Genomic DNA, 17,388 nt, shown 5'->3' with positions numbered 1-17,388 from the left:
TCCTTCCCCGGGAGGAAGAGCAGCTCCATCTTGCCGAGGTTCAGCTTGAGGTGGTGATCCGACATCCACACTGATATATCTGCCAGACATGCAGAGATGCGATTCGCCACCTGGTTATCAGAAGGGGGAAAGGAGAAAATGAATTGTGTGTCATCTGCGTAGCAATGATAGGAGAGACCATGTGAGGATATGACAGAGCCAAGTGACTTGGCGTATAGAGAGAATAGGAGAGGGCCTAGAACTAAGCCGTGGAGGACACCAGTGGTGAGAGCACGTGGTGCGGAGACAGATTCTCGCCACGCCACCTGGTAGGAGCGACCTGTCAGATAGGACGCAATCCAAGAGTGAGAGTTTTCCACTTGTGTGGGTTGTAGACTCCGTCTCATGCTACCACTAGAGTGAAAGCACCGCCAGCATTCAAAAGTAACCAAAACATCAGCCAGGAAGCATAGGAACTGAGAAGTGGTCTGTGGTCACCACCTGCAAAACCAGTCCTTTATTGGGGGTGTCTTGCTAATTGCCTATAATTTCCACCTGTTGTCTATTCCATTTGCACAACAGCATGTGAAATGTATTGTCAATCAGTGTTGCTTCCTAAGTGGACAGTTTGATTTCACAGAAGTGTGATTGACTTGGAGTTACATTGTGTTGTTTAAGTGTTCCCTTAATTTTTTTGAGCAGTGTATATTTGCGGGGAAAAAACATATGGGGGATTGGAAGTGATGCAGACAATTACATTGATGGAAGTTACAATCTATCTGCAATATTAAAGCTGATCTACCCCCTAAAAACAAACACACATAAAAAAATACAAAAAATACAAATAAAAACGTGTTATTAACAACACCACACCACACCATGTGTTATTGACAACACCACACCACACCATGTGTTATTGACAACACCACACCATGTGTTATTGACAACACCACACCATGTGTTATTGACAACACCACACCATGTGTTATTGACAACACCACACCATGTGTTATTGACAACACCACACCATGTGTTATTGACAACACCACACCACACCATGTGTTATTGACAACACCACACCATGTGTTATTGACAACACCACACCATGTGTTATTGACAACACCACACCATGTGTTATTGACAACACAACACCATGTGTTATTGACAAAACCACACCATGTGTTATTGACAACACCACACCATGTGTTATTGACAACACCACACCATGTGTTATTGACAACACCACACCATGTGTTATTGACAACACCACACCATGTGTTATTGGCAACACCACACTACACCATATGTTATTGACAACACCACACCATGTGTTATTGACAACACCACACCACACCATGTGTTATTGACAACACCACACCATGTGTTATTGACAAAACCACACCATGTGTTATTGACAACACCACACCATGTGTTATTGACAACACCACACCATGTGTTATTGACAACACCACACCATGTGTTATTGACAACACCACACCATGTGTTATTGGCAACACCACACTACACCATGTGTTATTGACAACACCACACCACACCACACCATGTGTTATTGACAACACCACACCACGTGTTATTGACAACACCACACCATGTGTTATTGACAACACCACACAACACCATGTGTTATTGACAACACCACACTACACCATGTGTTATTGACAACACCACACCACACCATGTGTTATTGACAACACCACACCACACCATGTGTTATTGACAACACCACACCATGTGTTATTGACAACACCACACCATGTGTTATTGACAACACCACACCATGTGTTATTGACAACACCACACCACACCATGTGTTATTGACAACACTACACCATGTGTTATTGACAACACCACACCATGTGTTATTGACAACACCACACCATGTGTTATTGACAACACCACACCATGTGTTATTGACAACACCACACCATGTGTTATTGACAACACCACACCATGTGTTATTGACAACACCACACCACACCATGTGTTATTGACAACACCACACCACGTGTTATTGACAACACCACACCACACCATGTGTTATTGACAACACCACACCACGTGTTATTGACAACACCACACCATGTGTTATTGACAACACCACACCATGTGTTATTGACAACACCACACCATGTGTTATTGACCACACCACACCATGTGTTATTGACAACACCACACCATGTGTTATTGACAACACCACACCATGTGTTATTGACAACACCACACCATGTGTTATTGACAACACCACACCACACCATGTGTTATTGACAACACCACACCATGTGTTATTGACAACACCACACCATGTGTTATTGACAACACCACACCATGTGTTATTGACAACACCACACCACACCATGTGTTATTGACAACACCACACCACGTGTTATTGACAACACCACACCATGTGTTATTGACAACACCACACCATGTGTTATTGACAACACCACACCATGTGTTATTGACAACACCACACCACACCATGTGTTATTGACAACACCACACCATGCGTTATTGACAACACCACACCATGTGTTATTGACAACACCACACCATGTGTTATTGACAACACCACACCACACCATGTGTTATTGACAACACCACACCACGTGTTATTGACAACACCACACCAGGTGTTATTGACAACACCACACCACACCATGTGTTATTGACAACACCACACCATGTGTTATTGACAACACCACACCATGTGTTATTGACAACACCACACCATGTGTTATTGACAACACCACACCACACCATGTGTTATTGACAACACCACACCACGTGTTATTGACAACACCACACCATGTGTTATTGACAACACCACACCATGTGTTATTGACAACACCACACCATGTGTTATTGACAACACCACACCACACCATGTGTTATTGACCACACCACACCATGTGTTATTGACAACACCACACCATGTGTTATTGACAACACCACACCATGTGTTATTGACAACACCACACCATGTGTTATTGACAACACAACACCACACCATGTGTTATTGACAACACCACACCATGTGTTATTGACAAAACCACACCATGTGTTATTGACAACACCACACCATGTGTTATTGACAACACCACACCATGTGTTATTGACAACACCACACCATGTGTTATTGACAACACCACACCATGTGTTATTGGCAACACCACACTACACCATGTGTTATTGACAACACCACACCACACCATGTGTTATTGACAACACCACACCACGTGTTATTGACCACACCACACCATGTGTTATTGACCACACCACACCATGTGTTATTGACAACACCTGTCAGCTTCCTGCTTCCCCCTGTTTGTCTCCTGGCCTCTAGAGGTCAGCTGTGTTCCCCCTTTGCCTTAGTTTTTCCTCATGTGTCCTAATTAGCTTATCTATGTCACCTGTGCCTTGTTTCCCCTTTGAGTATTTTAGCTGTGTGTTTTCCCCTTGTTTCTCACTTGGTTATTGCGTCCTGTCTATGTGTCTCCTGCTTTGTCCCACCGTATCAGTCCTAGTAAGTTATTCGAAGTTATCTTTAGTTTGTTTTTCTCCCCTCGGGGAGTTGTTTTGTTTTGCCTCCTGTTTTGGAACATTAAATCTACTTACCTGGAGTATTGCCTTGGGTGTTTCATTTGGGTCCTACAACATCTCCTCTGTGGCTAAGGGGTAGTACCCCCAGCTCTACACATTTGAGACCGGAGTTCTAGCCCGGCTTGTGACAGAATAACCAAGTCAATCATGGACCCAGAAACACTCAGTTCCCAGGACCTGTTGGCGGTGATCATTCGACATGAGGCTTCTTTCCAGCGCCATGAAGCCGTTCTCAGCCGACAAGAGGAGCTGATGGCTAGACATTCTCAACTCCTGGCCGAAATGATGAGTTCCCTTCACCAGCTCTTTGAACGCCTCCTTGGTTCTCCCCCTTTCCCCCGGTCACCTCCCAGTGACGACAGGCCTTCTCGGTTGGCGGAGCCCCGACTACCACCTCCCAAGCCCTTTTCTGGGGATCCAAGCTCTTGTCAGGGTTTCCTCACCCAATGCTCCCTCACCTTCGAGCTCCAACCCTCAAGTTTTCCCACAGACCGTTCCAAGATTGCCTACCTCATTACCCTTCTTTCAGACAAGGCGCTCGCCTGGGCCTCTGCTGGGTGTGGCAGTCCCAGGAGGCCTGTTGTGACTCCCACGCTGCATTTGTAGAAGAGTTCAAGCGGGTGTTCGATCATCCTGTCAGTGGGCGGGAGGCTTCCAAGCGCCTACTGTCTCTCCGTCAGGGCCCCCGAAGCACGGCAGATTTTGCCATTGAGTTCCGAACCATAGCAGCAAGGAGCGGATGGAATGATGAAGCGCTGAGGGTCTGCTTTCAGGGAGGGTTATCTGAGCCCCTTCAAGATGAGTTAGTCACCCGTGAACCAGCTGAAGATCTCGAGTCCCTCATAGCCTTGGCCATCCGCCTGGACAATCGTCTAAGAGAGCGGAGAACGGCTCGCCGTCAGGTGTCTCAGTCCCAAGTTCCTCTGAGCAGCTCTGTTTCTCCTGTTTGGACTCCGTCATTCAGAGCTGCCCCGGCTCCTGAACTGCCCCAGGATTCCCCGGAGAGCATGCAGTTAGGCCGTTCCAGGCTTTCTTCCAACGAAAGGGAACGTCGCATGAGGGAGCCGTCGGTGCCTCTACTGCGGGGTTGCCGGCCACTTCCGCTCCACTTGCCCCGAGCTTTGGGAAACGCCTGTCCCCGCCCAGCTACAGGAGGGTTGTGATGGGGAAAATTAGAGCTCCTCCTACTAACGCGGTCCTAGCTATTCCAGCCACTCTGTCCTGGGAGGGCCACCAGCATCGGGTCCAGGCTATGATCGATTCCGGTGCCGCAGGTGATTTTATGGATGTAACCTTGGCTAAGGAACTTAAGATCCCTACCCAACTACTTCCTCAACCCCAGGCAGTTACAGCCTTAGATGGCAGACCTCTGGAACCAGGAAAAGTTACTGAGGCGACTCAGTCCCTGCGACTTACCATCTCTCAACACCAGCAGGAGGAGACCTTCTATCTCATTGACTCTCCCGAGTATCCTATTATCCTGGGTCACCCTTGGCTATGCAGACATAATCCCCAGATCGACTGGCCTACTGGCACCATTCTTAGCTGGGGTCCCACTTGCCAACTCACCTGCATGCTTCAGAGTTCCTCAGCCCCTAGTACCCAGTTTCAAGAGTCTGTTGACGTCTCCCGAGTCCCCAGTGTTTACCATCGGTTCAAAGCAGTGTTCAGCAAGGCCCGGGCTACTGCCTTACCGCCTCATCGCACTTATGACTGTGCCATTGATCTACTCCCTGGGTGCTGCCCTCCTAGAGGTCGGATCTTTCCTTGTCCTCCCCGAGCACGCAGCTATGGACACCTACATTAAGGAGTCCTTGGCAGCCGGCCTCATCTATGCCTCTACTTCCCCGGCTGGGGCGGGCTTCTTTTTTGTTGAAAAGAAAGACGGGGTCTGAGGCCTTGTATTGATTACCGGGGACTCAACAAGATCACGGTTCGGAATCGATACCCTCTTCCTCTCATGGCCACTGCTTTTGAGCTGCTTCAAGGGGCTTCCATTTTTACTAAGCTGGATCTCCGCAATGCTTACCATCTCGTGCGGGATCCGCCAGGAGACGAATGGAAGACGGCGTTCAACACGCCCACGGGACACTATGAATATCGGGTGATGCCGTTCGGGCTCACCAATGCCCCCGCAGTATTCCAAGCCCTGATTAATGATGTTCTCCGGGATATGCTTAATCTGTTCGTCTTCGTGTACCTGGACGATATCCTCATCTTCTCGAGGTCACTGAAGGAGCATGAGGGGCATGTTAGCCGGGTTCTCCAGAGGCTCCTTGACAATCACCTCTACGTTAAGCCTGAGAAGTGTGAATTTCATGTTTCTCAGACTCAGTTTCTCGGGTTTATTGTCACTCCCGGGCACCTAGAGATGGATCCCAAGAAGGTCAAGGCGGTCCACGATTGGCCCACACCTGCCACGGTCAAGGAGGTTCAACGGTTCATTGGCTTTTCTAACTTCTATCGGAAGTTCATCAAGAATTTCAGCTCGGTGGTAGCCCCCTTGACGACGCTTACCAAGGGAGGAGGGACCAAGATTCACTGGGGTCCGGAAGCAGCAGGGGCCTTCGAGGATCTCAAGCGCCGCTTCACTTCTGCTCCGATTCTGGTGACCCCTGACCCAGAGAGACCTTTCGTGGTGGAGGTGGACGCCTCAGAGGTGGGGGTGGGAGCCGTCCTGTCACAGAGGGGTGCGGATGGGAGATTACACCCTTGTGCCTTCATGTCTCGCCGCCTGTCTGAGGCCGAGCGCAACTACCACGTGGGGGATCTAGAGTTGCTTGCGGTTAAACTGGCCTTGGAAGAGTGGCGCCATTGGCTTGAGGGGGCTCAGCACCCTTTCCAGGTTCTCACAGACCACAAGAACCTGGAATATCTCCAACAGGCTAAGCGGATGAACCCTCGGCAAGCACGATGGTCCCTTTTCTTTAATCGATTCCAGTTCATCCTGACTTACCGACCTGGCACCAAGAACGTCGGCCGGATGCTCTGTCTCGAGTCTATTCTCCCGAGGTACAAGAGAAGCCCTTGGCATCGATTATTCCGAGGTCTAGGATCGTCGCACCTCTTCATTGGGAACTAGAAAGAGGGTACGAGAAGCTCTTGCCCATGAGCCCGATCCAGACGGTGGTCCTGCCGGTCGCCTGTACGTTCCTCTCTCGGTTCGGGGCCCGCGTCTTGCAGTGGGGTCATGAGTCGCCCTTGACATGCCATCCTGGCAGTGCTCGCACACTGGAGTTCCTCCGACGGCGGTTTTGGTGGCCGTCCATCAAGAAGGACGTGCAGGTCTATGTTGAGGCCTGCCCTGTGTGCAACCAGGGAAAGTCGACACGCCAGCGACCCCAGGGACTGCTCCATCCCTTACCTGTTCCTCGAAGGCCATGGTCACACCTTTCTCTGGACTTTGTTACGGGACTTCCTCTATCCCAGGGCAACACCGTCATCCTTGTGGTGGTAGACCGTTTCTCTAAGGCTGCCCGGTTTATTCCCCTGCCCAAGCTGCCCCTCGGCTAAGGAGACTGCGGAGCTCCTCATGAACCATGTCTTCCGGATATTTGGCATTCCCCTGGACGTGGTCTCTGACCGAGGTCCCCCAATTCTCGTCCCGGTTTTGGGGGCCTTCTGCAGGCTTATTGGGGCCACAGCCAGCCTATCGTCAGGATTCCATCCAGAGTCTAATGGCCAAACGGAACGGATTAATCAGGATCTGGAGACCACCCTGCGGTGTATGGCGGCCAGTAATCCCACGTCTTGGGCCACCTATATCATTTGGGCTGAATATGCCCACAACACCCTCCAGTCCTCAGCCACCGGATTGTCCCCCTTCGAATGCCAGTTCGGTTACAACCCTCCTTTGTTTCCAGAGGAAGAGGCGCAAGTTGGTGTTCCCTCGGCCCAGCGCTTTGTCCAACGCTGTAGGCGGACCTGGAAGAAGGCCAGGTGTACCCTCCTTCGGACCTCCCAGAGATACCAAAGTCAGGCTAATCGCCACCGCCGGACGGCCCCTAGTTTCCGAGCTGGTCAGAGAGTTTGGTTGGCCACTAAGAACTTGCCCCTCCGGGTCGAATCCAAGAAGCTTTCCCAGAGATACATCGGCCCTTTCCGCATTTCTAGAAAGGTTAACCCTGTGTCGTATCGTTTAGTTCTGCCTCGCTCCCTTAGAGTTAACCCCACTTTCCATGTTTCACTCCCTTAAACCTGTCTTGTCTTCTCCCTTTTGCCCCCCACACAGACCCCCGCCACCTCCCAGGATTATAGACGGCCAGCCAGCCTACACAGTCCGCCGGATACTGGACTCCCGGAGGGTCCAGAACTCTCTGCAGTATCTGGTGGACTGGGAGGGCTACGGGCCAGAGGAGCGCTCCTGGGTTCCGGCCAGGGACATCCTGGACCCAGGGTTGATCCGAGATTTTCGCACCCTGGGGCCAGGGTGTTCTGGAAGGAACGTCAGGAGTCGTTCCTAGAGGAGGGGGTCCTGTCAGCTTCCTGCTTCCCCTGTTTGTCTCCTGGCCTCTAGAGGTCAGCTGTGTTCCCTTGCCTTAGTTTTTCCTCATGTGTCCTAATTAGCTTATCTATGTCACCTGTGCCTTGTTTCCCCTTGAGTATTTTAGCTGTGTGTTTTCCCCTTGTTTCTCACTTGGTTATTGCGTCCTGTCTATGTGTCTCCTGCTTTGTCCCACCGTATCAGTCCTAGTAAGTTATTCGAAGTTATCTTTAGTTTGTTTTTCTCCCCTCGGGGAGTTGTTTTGTTTTGCCTCCTGTTTTGGAACATTAAATCTACTTACCTGAGTATTGCCTTGGGTGTTTCATTTGGGTCCTACAACATCTCCTCTGTGGCTAAGGGGTAGTACCCCCAGCTCTACACATTTGAGACCGGAGTTCTAGCCCGGCTTGTGACAACACCACACAACACCATGTGTTATTGACAACACCACACTACACCATGTGTTATTGACAACACCACACCACACCATGTGTTATTGACAACACCACACCACACCATGTGTTATTGACAACACCACACTACACCATGTGTTATTGACAACACCACACCACACCATGTGTTATTGACAACACCACACCACACCATGTGTTATTGACAACACCACACCATGTGTTATTGACAACACCACACCACACCATGTGTTATTGACAACACCACACCATGTGTTATTGACCACACCACACCATGTGTTATTGACAACACCACACCACGTGTTATTGACAACACCACACCATGTGTTATTGGCAACACCACACTACACCATGTGTTATTGACAACACCACACCACACCATGTGTTATTGACAACACCACACCACGTGTTATTGACAACACCACACCATGTGTTATTGACAACACCACACAACACCATGTGTTATTGACAACACCACACTACACCATGTGTTATTGACAACACCACACCACACCATGTGTTATTGACAACACCACACCACACCATGTGTTATTGACAACACCACACCATGTGTTATTGACAACACCACACCATGTGTTATTGACAACACCACACCATGTGTTATTGACAACACCACACCACACCATGTGTTATTGACAACACTACACCATGTGTTATTGACAACACCACACCATGTGTTATTGACAACACCACACCATGTGTTATTGACAACACCACACCATGTGTTATTGACAACACCACACCATGTGTTATTGACAACACCACACCATGTGTTATTGACAACACCACACCACACCATGTGTTATTGACAACACCACACCACGTGTTATTGACAACACCACACCATGTGTTATTGACAACACCACACCATGTGTTATTGACAACACCACACCATGTGTTATTGACCACACCACACCATGTGTTATTGACAACACCACACCATGTGTTATTGACAACACCACACCATGTGTTATTGACAACACCACACCATGTGTTATTGACAACACCACACCACACCATGTGTTATTGACAACACCACACCATGTGTTATTGACAACACCACACCATGTGTTATTGACAACACCACACCATGTGTTATTGACAACACCACACCACACCATGTGTTATTGACAACACCACACCACGTGTTATTGACAACACCACACCATGTGTTATTGACAACACCACACCACACCATGTGTTATTGACAACACCACACCACACCATGTGTTATTGACAACACCACACCATGTGTTATTGACAACACCACACCATGTGTTATTGACAACACCACACCATGTGTTATTGACAACACCACACCACACCATGTGTTATTGACAACACCACACCACGTGTTATTGACAACACCACACCATGTGTTATTGACAACACCACACCATGTGTTATTGACAACACCACACCATGTGTTATTGACAACACCACACCACACCATGTGTTATTGACAACACCACACCATGCGTTATTGACAACACCACACCATGTGTTATTGACAACACCACACCATGTGTTATTGACAACACCACACCACACCATGTGTTATTGACAACACCACACCACGTGTTATTGACAACACCACACCATGTGTTATTGACAACACCACACCACACCATGTGTTATTGACAACACCACACCATGTGTTATTGACAACACCACACCATGTGTTATTGACAACACCACACCATGTGTTATTGACAACACCACACCACACCATGTGTTATTGACAACACCACACCACGTGTTATTGACAACACCACACCATGTGTTATTGACAACACCACACCATGTGTTATTGACAACACCACACCATGTGTTATTGACAACACCACACCACACCATGTGTTATTGACCACACCACACCATGTGTTATTGACAACACCACACCATGTGTTATTGACAACACCACACCATGTGTTATTGACAACACCACACCATGTGTTATTGACAACACAACACCACACCATGTGTTATTGACAACACCACACCATGTGTTATTGACAAAACCACACCATGTGTTATTGACAACACCACACCATGTGTTATTGACAACACCACACCATGTGTTATTGACAACACCACACCATGTGTTATTGACAACACCACACCATGTGTTATTGGCAACACCACACTACACCATGTGTTATTGACAACACCACACCACACCATGTGTTATTGACAACACCACACCACGTGTTATTGACCACACCACACCATGTGTTATTGACCACACCACACCATGTGTTATTGACAACACCACACAACACCATGTGTTATTGACAACACCACACTACACCATGTGTTATTGACAACACCACACCACACCATGTGTTATTGACAACACCACACCACACCATGTGTTATTGACAACACCACACTACACCATGTGTTATTGACAACACCACACCACACCATGTGTTATTGACAACACCACACCACACCATGTGTTATTGACAACACCACACCATGTGTTATTGACAACACCACACCACACCATGTGTTATTGACAACACCACACCATGTGTTATTGACCACACCACACCATGTGTTATTGACAACACCACACCACGTGTTATTGACAACACCACACCATGTGTTATTGACAACACCACACCATGTGTTATTGACAACACCACACCACACCATGTGTTATTGACCACACCACACCATGTGTTATTGACAACACCACACCATGTGTTATTGACAACACCACACCATGTGTTATTGACAACACCACACCATGTGTTATTGACAACACCACACCATGTGTTATTGACAACACAACACCACACCATGTGTTATTGACAACACCACACCATGTGGTATTGACAAAACCACACCATGTGTTATTGACAACACCACACCATGTGTTATTGACAACACCACACCATGTGTTATTGACAACACCACACCATGTGTTATTGACAACACCACACCATGTGTTATTGGCAACACCACACTACACCATGTGTTATTGACAACACCACACCACACCATGTGTTATTGACAACACCACACCATGTGTTATTGACCACACCACACCATGTGTTATTGACAACACCACACAACACCATGTGTTATTGACAACACCACACTACACCATGTGTTATTGACAACACCACACCACACCATGTGTTATTGACAACACCACACCACACCATGTGTTATTGACAACACCACACTACACCATGTGTTATTGACAACACCACACCACACCATGTGTTATTGACAACACCACACCACACCATGTGTTATTGACAACACCACACCATGTGTTATTGACCACACCACACCATGTGTTATTGACAACACCACACTACACCATGTGTTATTGACAACACCACACCATGTGTTATTGACAACACAACACCACACCATGTGTTATTGACAACACCACACCATGTGTTATTGACAACACCACACCATGTGTTATTGACAACACCACACCACACCATGTGTTATTGACAACACCACACCATGTGTTATTGACAACACCACACCATGTGTTATTGACAACACCACACCATGTGTTATTGACAACACCACACCATGTGTTATTGACAACACCAAATCATGTGTTATTGACAAAACCACACCATGTGTTATTGACAACACCACACCATGTGTTATTGACAACACCACACCATGTGTTATTGACAACACCACACCATGTGTTATTGACAACACCACACCATGTGTTATTGACAACACCACACCACACCATGTGTTATAGGACTGACCCTAACCCTTTACAGTGAGCTATTTAGACAGTATAGGACTGACCCTAACCCTTTACAGTGAGCTGCCTAGACAGTATAATACTGACCCTAACCCTTTACAGTGAGCTGCCTAGACAGTATAGGACTGACCCTAACCCTTTACAGTGAGCTGCCTAGACAGTATAGGACTGACCCTAACCCTTTACAGTGAGCTGCCTAGACAGTATAATACTGACCCTAACCCTAACCCTTTACTGTGAGCTAAGGACTGAGCAAAACACAGGACTGCCGAACAGAGGAGTATGGGGACAGGATAGGTGCAACCTGATAGGCCCCAGACGATCTGTGACAAATGAGAAGGTTGTGTGAGTTGAGCGTCACAGACCAGAGAGGTTAAATTACCCTGCTCTCCTGCTAGGGTGTTCGTGCGAAGACCTAGCACTGGGTAGGGAACTTAGTAAGCTACCTAGTAGGGAAGCTCTATTTGCTCTGTTTCCATGGAGAAAAAGAGTGTGATTAAGTTCAGCCACTGTCAGAAGGATATCTTCTGTTTCTACGTCCCAGAGAAATGTCCAGAGTGTGGAGTGAGCTTCATCGGTGGCAGGCTGGAGCAGGCTCCTATCAGTATCCCCAACCCATTTTCTAATGGACACAAGACTCCATGCTGCTTCCTGGTCGCACCTGCTGAGGAAAACAACCTCAGGTAACCAATGACTACTGTGTTGGTGTAAAAGGCAACATGCAATTCTTAGCAGATGAACCCTAACCCTTAGGACTAACCCTAACCCATGGACAGCTGTTCCACACATCATATTGCTGTGTTTAGGGAGTTGGACTACTGGGATTACAGACAATATATGACCAATCTACAGAGATTGACTGTAGATTGATATTGCTGTGTTTAGGGAGTTAGGGTTAGGACTACTGGGATTACAGACAATATATGACCAATCTACAGAGATTGACTGTAGATTGATATTGCTGTGTTTAGGGAGTTAGGGTTAGGACTACTGGGATTACAGACAATATATGACCAAACCAAGAGATTGACTGTAGATTGATATTGCTGTGTTTAGGGAGTTTGATGGAGGCTCAGACCTACACACTGGGATCACAGACACTAATGGTAGGTTCCATTTCCACACATACTGTAGCTGTACATGCTACAACTTCCCTTCACAATTTAACATCAACATGTCATTAAGACTAAAACTGCATACGCTTAATACTGACAGTCAGTGTATTTGTTCTATAGGACTGGTGTTCAACTACACTAAGCCAGGGGTCCGGCAGGACCAGCGAGGCTGGGAGATGTGTATCAGTATTCCCCTGATCCAACCAGACATGTTCAACCTCCTCAACCAGTGGGACCAATACCTCAACAAGTTCTCAGACGCCGAGATGTGGGACCCAGCATACAAAAGGTGCACCTTCGTATTGAACTTTAAGATCCTATTACTGTATTACTGATATAGGAACAGTTGATAAATTATTACTGTATTACTGACAGAGGAACAGTTGATAAAGTATATTACTGTATTACTGACAGAGGAACAGTTGATAAAGTATATTACTGTATTACTGACAGAGGAACAGTTGATAAAGTATATTACTGTATTACTGACAGAGGAACAGTTGATAAAGTATATTACTGTATTACTGACAGAGGAACAGTTGATAAAGTATATTACTGTATTACTGACAGAGGAACAGTTGTTAAAATATATTACTGTATTACTGACAGAGGAACAGTTGATAAATTATTACTGTATTACTGACAGAGGAACAGTTGTTCAAATATATTACTGTATTACTGACAGAGGAACAGTTGATAAATTATTACTGTATTACTGACAGAGGAACAGTTGTTCAAATATATTACTGTATTACTGACAGAGGAACAGTTGATAAATTATTACTGTATTACTGACAGAGGAACAGTTGATAAAGTATATTACTGTATTACTGACAGAGGAACAGTTGATAAAGTATATTACTGTATTACTGACAGAGGAACAGTTGATAAATTATTACTGTATTACTGACAGAGGAACAGTTGATAAAGTATATTACTGTATTACTGACAGAGGAACAGTTGATAAAGTATATTACTGTATTACTGACAGAGGAACAGTTGATAAAGTATATTACTGTATTACTGACAGAGGAACAGTTGATAAAGTATATTACTGTATTACTGACAGAGGAACAGTTGATAAAGTATATTACTGTATTACTGACAGAGGAACAGTTGATAAAGTATATTACTGTATTACTGACAGAGGAACAGTTGATAAAGTATATTACTGTATTACTGACAGAGGAACAGTTGTTAAAATATATTACTGTATTACTGACAGAGGAACAGTTGATAAATTATTACTGTATTACTGACAGAGGAACAGTTGTTCAAATATATTACTGTATTACTGACAGAGGAACAGTTGATAAAGTATATTACTGTATTACTGACAGAGGAACAGTTGATAAAGTATATTACTGTATTACTGACAGAGGAACAGTTGTTCAAATCTATTACTGTATTACTGACAGAGGAACAGTTGATAAAGTATATTACTGTATTACTGACAGAGGAACAGTTGTTCAAATCTATTACTGTATTACTGACAGAGGAACAGTTGATAAAGTATATTACTGTATTACTGACAGAGGAACAGTTGTTCAAATCTATTACTGTATTACTGACGGAGGAACAGTTGATAAAGTATATTACTGTATTACTGACAGAGGAACAGTTGTTCAAATCTATTACTGTATTACTGACAGAGGAACAGTTGTTCAAATCTATTACTGTATTACTGACAGAGGAACAGTTGATAAAGTATATTACTGTATTACTGACAGAGGAACAGTTGATAAAGTATATTACTGTATTACTGACAGAGGAACAGTTGATAAAGTATATTACTGTATTACTGACAGAGGAACAGTTGATAAAGTATATTACTGTATTACTGACAGAGGAACAGTTGTTAAAATATATTACTGTATTACTGACAGAGGAACAGTTGATAAAGTATATTACTGTATTACTGACAGAGGAACAGTTGATAAAGTATATTACTGTATTACTGACAGAGGAAAAGTTGATAAAGTATATTACTGTATTACTGACAGAGGAACAGTTGATAAAGTATATTACTGTATTACTGACAGAGGAACAGTTGTTAAAATATATTACTGTATTACTGACAGAGGAACAGTTGATAAATTATTACTGTATTACTGACAGAGGAACAGTTGTTCAAATATATTACTGTATTACTGACAGAGGAACAGTTGATAAATTATTACTGTATTACTGACAGAGGAACAGTTGATAAAGTATATTACTGTATTACTGACAGAGGAACAGTTGATAAAGTATATTACTGTATTACTGACAGAGGAACAGTTGTTAAAATATATTACTGTATTACTGACAGAGGAACAGTTGATAAATTATTACTGTATTACTGACAGAGGAACAGTTGTTCAAATATATTACTGTATTACTGACAGAGGAACAGTTGATAAAGTATATTACTGTATTACTGACAGAGGAACAGTTGATAAAGTATATTACTGTATTACTGACAGAGGAACAGTTGTTCAAATCTATTACTGTATTACTGACAGAGGAACAGTTGATAAAGTATATTACTGTATTACTGACAGAGGAACAGTTGTTCAAATCTATTACTGTATTACTGACAGAGGAACAGTTGATAAAGTATATTACTGTATTACTGACAGAGGAACAGTTGTTCAAATCTATTACTGTATTACTGACAGAGGAACAGTTGTTCAAATCTATTACTGTATTACTGACAGAGGAACAGTTGATAAAGTATATTACTGTATTACTGACAGAGGAACAGTTGATAAAGTATATTACTGTATTACTGACAGAGGAACAGTTGATAAAGTATATTACTGTATTACTGACAGAGGAACAGTTGATAAAGTATATTACTGTATTACTGACAGAGGAACAGTTGTTAAAATATATTACTGTATTACTGACAGAGGAACAGTTGATAAAGTCTATATTACTGTATTACTGACAGAGGAACAGTTGATAAAGTATATTACTGTATTACTGACAGAGGAACAGTTTATAAAGTATATTACTGTATTACTGACAGAGGAACAGTTGATAAAGTATATTACTGCATTACTGACAGAGGAACAGTTGATAAAGTATATTGCTGTATTACTGACAGAGGCACAGTTGATAAGGTATATTACTGTATTACTGACAGAGGAACAGTTGATAAAGTATATTACTGTATTACTGACAGAGGAACAGTTGTTTTAGCATTGAGGTATTGTATTAAAGTATTGTAATGAACATGTTTATCTTCTGGTCCTGTAGGTTTAATGAGGAGACCCACAACTGCTACAACTACACCCTGATGTTTCTAAACTGTGTGCTAGCAACACAGGGGAAAGGTTCTCTGACCAAAGACCAGTTCACTCAGAGCTTCGTCCTGCCCAGGATCAAGAGAGCCTGGAAATACACCACAATGTGCAGGGAGATATCACAGAACTACTTTTATATAGTGGACAGTCCTGTTAATACTACATAGTAAATACATCACAATGTGCAGGGAGATATCACATAACTACTTCTATATAGTGGACAGTCCTGTTAATACTACATAGTAAATACATCACAATGTGCAGGGAGATATCACATAACTACTTTTATATAGTGGACAGTCCTGTTAATACTACATAGTAAATACATCACAATGTGCAGGGAGATATCACATACAGTGGGGAAAAAAAGTATTTAGTCAGCCACCAATTGTGCAAGTTCTCCCACTTAAAAAAAGATGAGAGAGGCCTGTAATTTTCATCATAGGTACACGTCAACTATGACAGACAAATTGAGGGGAAAAAAATCCAGAAAAATCACATTGTAGGATTTTTAATGAATTTATTTGCAAATTATGGTGGAAAATAAGTATTTGGTCACCTACAAACAAGCAAGATTTCTGGCTCTCACAGACCTGTAACTTCTTCTTTAAGAGGCTCCTCTGTCCTCCACTCGTTACCTGTATTAATGGCACCTGTTTGAATTTGTTATCAGTATAAAAAGACACCTGTCCAC

At 44.4% G+C, this 17,388-nt stretch overlaps 1 protein-coding gene across 1 annotated transcript; it reads left to right on the top strand.

The window, feature by feature from the left end:
• Positions 1 to 12,766: 12,766 nt before the first annotated feature.
• Positions 12,767 to 16,861, top strand: mkrn2os.2 (MKRN2 opposite strand, tandem duplicate 2). The gene is made up of 4 exons (XM_041893141.1): positions 12,767 to 12,972; positions 13,346 to 13,395; positions 13,525 to 13,693; positions 16,648 to 16,861. Exons 1-4 carry the CDS (start codon positions 12,767 to 12,769, stop codon positions 16,859 to 16,861), a joined length of 639 nt encoding a protein of 212 aa, XP_041749075.1.
• The last annotated feature ends 527 nt before the right edge of the window (positions 16,862 to 17,388 follow it).

Source organism: Coregonus clupeaformis, unplaced genomic scaffold (assembly GCF_020615455.1).
Source record: "Coregonus clupeaformis isolate EN_2021a unplaced genomic scaffold, ASM2061545v1 scaf1283, whole genome shotgun sequence".
Lineage (NCBI taxonomy): Eukaryota > Metazoa > Chordata > Actinopteri > Salmoniformes > Salmonidae > Coregonus > Coregonus clupeaformis.
The sequence above is the reverse complement of the archived record's forward strand: the minus strand, read 5'-3'. Positions and strand labels throughout refer to the sequence as shown.

Excerpts from the sequence above, each read along its gene's own strand:
- mkrn2os.2 (XM_041893141.1), top strand. The coding sequence starts at position 12,767 with ATGGAGAAAAAGAGTGTGATTAAGTTCAGCCACTGTCAGAAGGATATC. Across the intron at positions 13,396-13,524 it reads TGGGATCACAGACACTAATG|GACTGGTGTTCAACTACACT; the intron begins GTAGGTTCCATT and ends TTTGTTCTATAG. Across the intron at positions 13,694-16,647 it reads TGGGACCCAGCATACAAAAG|GTTTAATGAGGAGACCCACA; the intron begins GTGCACCTTCGT and ends CTGGTCCTGTAG.